Source organism: Arachis ipaensis, chromosome B05 (genome assembly GCF_000816755.2).
Source record: "Arachis ipaensis cultivar K30076 chromosome B05, Araip1.1, whole genome shotgun sequence".
Classification (NCBI taxonomy): Eukaryota; Viridiplantae; Streptophyta; class Magnoliopsida; order Fabales; family Fabaceae; genus Arachis; species Arachis ipaensis.
The window spans coordinates 140659498-140659838 of NC_029789.2; the positions used below are offsets into that span (position 1 = coordinate 140659498).

Genomic DNA, 341 nt, shown 5'->3' on the forward strand with positions numbered 1-341 from the left:
CTCGACCAAAAATCATTTTCTATTTTTATTTGATTTAAATTTTTTATTATTATTTTACCTGATCTGAGAAAAGCTTCTGCACATTCCTCTTCTGCATACTCTTCTGCTGAGATGAATAATAATAACTTATAAAATACATACACACTCTTCTCGCCGGCAAGCTATCTCCGATGAAGACGCAGCCTGAACCTGCCGCCGTCGTCGCCGTACCTAACCCCGAAGGTCACCTCTCTCGCTCTCTCTGTAAAATATCACAGCTGAAAAAATTGAGGACTCCGAAAAAACCGGTCACAGTGTTTTTTTTTTTCCTTCAATTTTTGGTCTTATTTCTTCCATATTAT

The 341-nt window shown here is 37.8% G+C and overlaps 1 protein-coding gene across 1 annotated transcript in view; it reads left to right on the forward strand.

Moving 5' to 3' along the window:
- The window catches only part of LOC107644497 (auxin response factor 19-like), a gene marked incomplete in the record, with an annotated part of 7509 nt that overhangs the window by 334 nt on the left and 6834 nt on the right, over window positions 1–341 (forward strand). The window contains 1 exon segment of the mRNA XM_016348366.2: window positions 1–222. Within this exon segment, the coding sequence (XP_016203852.1) occupies window positions 171–222 (52 nt within the window).